The 3,130-nt window shown below is 33.8% G+C and overlaps 1 protein-coding gene across 1 annotated transcript; it reads right to left on the reverse strand.

Moving 5' to 3' along the window:
- Positions 1 to 742: 742 nt before the first annotated feature.
- On the reverse strand, positions 743 to 2,051 carry LOC132746821 (uncharacterized). The gene is made up of 2 exons (XM_060736081.1): positions 1,304 to 2,051; positions 743 to 1,071 (listed from the first exon to the last, which is right to left on the reverse strand). Exons 1-2 carry the CDS (start codon positions 1,517 to 1,519, stop codon positions 880 to 882), a joined length of 408 nt encoding a protein of 135 aa, XP_060592064.1. The 5' UTR covers positions 1,520 to 2,051; the 3' UTR covers positions 743 to 879.
- Positions 2,052 to 3,130: the final 1,079 nt, after the last annotated feature.

A 3,130-nucleotide genomic window follows, 5' to 3' on the forward strand; every position in this document is an offset into this window, starting at 1 on the left:
TCATGGCTAATAGGAAAGTTAGCAGAAACCATAGCTTGGATATTTACTCAGCACAAAAATAAAACTCACACATTTAATTTAATATTATAATATCGTCTTAATTTGTTAATTCCTTGTAACACTTCAATTGGTGAATCAAAGAACAAAACAAAAATAGTTGTATAAGCAAGTAATTGTTGTGTGGTATCAAGATTCTCAGAGAAATATAAAGGTTTAAAATTATATATCAAACTATAGTGCCTTTTTGTGCTGAGTATAGAAAGTTAGTCAATATAATAGCTACAAGTATTTACAGATAAGGAAGAAAGCACACAAACCACAACTAAATACACGTGTACATTCTTGCAATCAGATATTTATTTTCTATTGTAAAAATGTTAGGTATTGTAATAAAAAATGTAAAAATTATCAGAAACTGAACAGAATAATTAATTAGATGAACAATTTAAATATTGATGAGTTTTAGTTTTGTGTAAAAATAAATCTCTGATAAAATGATGGTCAAGCATGACTAAGATAAGCATTTGAGGTGAAATAATGGTTAGTATGGGTCTATGAAAGCAGTATGTTTTTTAAGGCAAATTCTATATATCTAAATACACAACATTCAAATATACTTAGGTTTTCAAACATACTTTGTATTCTAGAAGTTCCTGGACTTCCTGGTGTAATTCCTGGTTCTCTTTGGTCAATGCGATGATTTGCTGACGAATTCTGCGGATTAGGGAGGGGGCACAGAAACACTCTGACTCAGATGAAGACTAGAAAAATATAAAGAATGTGATTATTATTGAACGTAAAGAAAGATACTTTTCAGAACTGAAATAAGAACCTTTGATTAATTACATAGCATCAAACTCGTACAAGTATTAAATAGCGTTAAAACATTACAATGTATATTGTGTATTGTATGGATAGTTTCTTAGTTAACAAACTGAGAGGTGTTGTTCCACTAACAGGATATTCATCCAGCAGGGATGTGGGTAGCCTGTCTTTTCCCCAGGAATCAATGGAGTCTGCTGTTGGGGCACTGCTGCTTAAATCATTTAAAAGCGAGTCATCGCTGTTTGCCTGCAATACATGAAAGTCGGAAATAAATACATATACATCATTTCATTTACTTATAAACAAACAACAACAAGATATATTTTTATGTAAGAGCTTAATGATCAACATAGAATACAACTCAACTGTATTTCAACTTTCATTCTTCATTTACTATAATATAATTTGATTTTATCTGGTAGAAATTGAATGTACATTTACACATGGGATAATAGATTCTATTAACTTTCCTACTTACCGAAATCTCATCTGTCATAAGACGGGAACTGTTAACTGTTGTCTGCCCTGAGCCTGAGACTGAACTTGCTGAAGGTGATGGGGGACAACACTGGCTATTTGGTGCCCACTCGTGGCCGTCCACTTCTCCACACAGACACAATCTAGGCTGTGATGTTGGTTCAATGTGTGCTGATCTAGTATTCCAAGAATATACCAAATGGCAAATTAGGAACATGGCAGTAGCATGTTTAGGATTTACTTGAAATAAAATCTCCTAAATATTAAAATGTTCCAACAAATCAAACTACTAGTATATTTCTTTACTAATTTATAGACAAGGGTGAATGGAAAACCATTTATATTTATTGTAAAAACAAGGGCACCATTTGGTATCCGAAAAAGTTTTATCCGAAATATGTCATCTGTGTAACTTGGTCATATCTTCTAATTAATTTTCTATTGCGATAAAATCTATTTACAACTTACTAAAACTTGTGTTAATATAATAAATTCAATCAAAAACCACTGGTTCGAAGGAAATAATCACCAATAAACTACGAAAAACGTGTTGTTTACATGTAATTATTGTTTGTGAGAGTTTTCAAGGGAGGTAATTCAACCCGTCGGTTCGTCTGACAAAAATGTCGACCGACCCCAGGTCAACGACAAGAGCGCGCGCTTCTATGCGCTGCAAGATTTACACACGATAATGACTTTTTTTCAAAGATTAAATCTTGCATAACACCCTGCAATCAATTTAAACTATCTTTCTATCACAATATTACCGGGAGAATTTGTTAAAATTCAACAATCTTTGGTTAAATACTACGAAAGAATAAAAAAAAATGAACCTCATTTTCAAAAATACATACCCAGCATCCATGTCTACACACAAATCAATGACGAAATTTCTTCACAAAATACCGAAACGAGGCTAATCTATTCAATTTATCCTTTGACCCTTTCACTGATCAAGATGGCGACCATGTCAATTCTGACCTCGTTTCCGGTTAGGCGATAACTTTGCGTAAAAAATATACATAAACAGGCACTGTTACAGTTGACTTATTTATCTTATTTGGTAGATAAATTATTTTTTTACTTAACTATTCAACAGATACGAAGACTTTAATTGAATTTAAGCAAATGTATGACTCCCAAACATCATTGTTTACAATGGTGACACATAGGCGGCGCCTCGTTCCGAGATCCGCTGACCTCGTTACACTGACGTAGCGCATACACGAGCTAATTACATTCTTCATTTCAAGTTAAATTTGTATACGAACCTTAGTGTTAACATGGGGTTTTACTTTATAAATCATAATCTCTGAACAAAACTGTTAAAAAGGGTAATAAAACTTTGGTATCAATATAGAAATTCCACATACCAACTATATAAGCTTATGGCATTTAAGTTTCTGTTAAATATCAGTCAGCTTAGCTTAATATGGAATGCATCTGTCTTGTAATTCATGGTTTGCTCGGGAAAGGCGAATTCTCTCTCTATATATATCTTTGATATTGAGTCTAACTCGCCCTTTGTCATTTACAGCTGATTCAGAAATTGTGTTGGATCTGTCATCGGTAACTTCCGGAGGAATTGGTAAACACTAGCTAGTTATCAGGGTAGGTGGTTATGTAGATCTACTGCCGGAATATTAACATGAATGTGTAAGAATAAACTAAAAATCAAAAAAGGTTTCTGCTGAGATTATGTAATAGAACAAATGTTTGACTCTGCCTTGTGCCCTGTCCTGTTTTTGTTTGGGGTCCGCCAGGTCTGCTTGCCACTGGTTCTTGTTGCTGGGTCATGTGGGGGTTGCGTTCATTGAACGCCGCCTTT

This window comes from Ruditapes philippinarum, unplaced genomic scaffold (assembly GCF_026571515.1).
Source record: "Ruditapes philippinarum isolate M1 unplaced genomic scaffold, ASM2657151v2 ctg12883_1_1_1_1, whole genome shotgun sequence".
Lineage (NCBI taxonomy): Eukaryota > Metazoa > Mollusca > Bivalvia > Venerida > Veneridae > Ruditapes > Ruditapes philippinarum.

Bases quoted from the DNA above. Each gene is read 5' to 3' on its own strand.
- LOC132746821 (XM_060736081.1), bottom strand. From the start codon at position 1,519: ATGTTCCTAATTTGCCATTTGGTATATTCTTGGAATACTAGATCAGCA. The intron at 1,072-1,303 runs GTAAGTAGGAAA...CATGTATTGCAG, and splicing joins TTATGACAGATGAGATTTCG to GCAAACAGCGATGACTCGCT.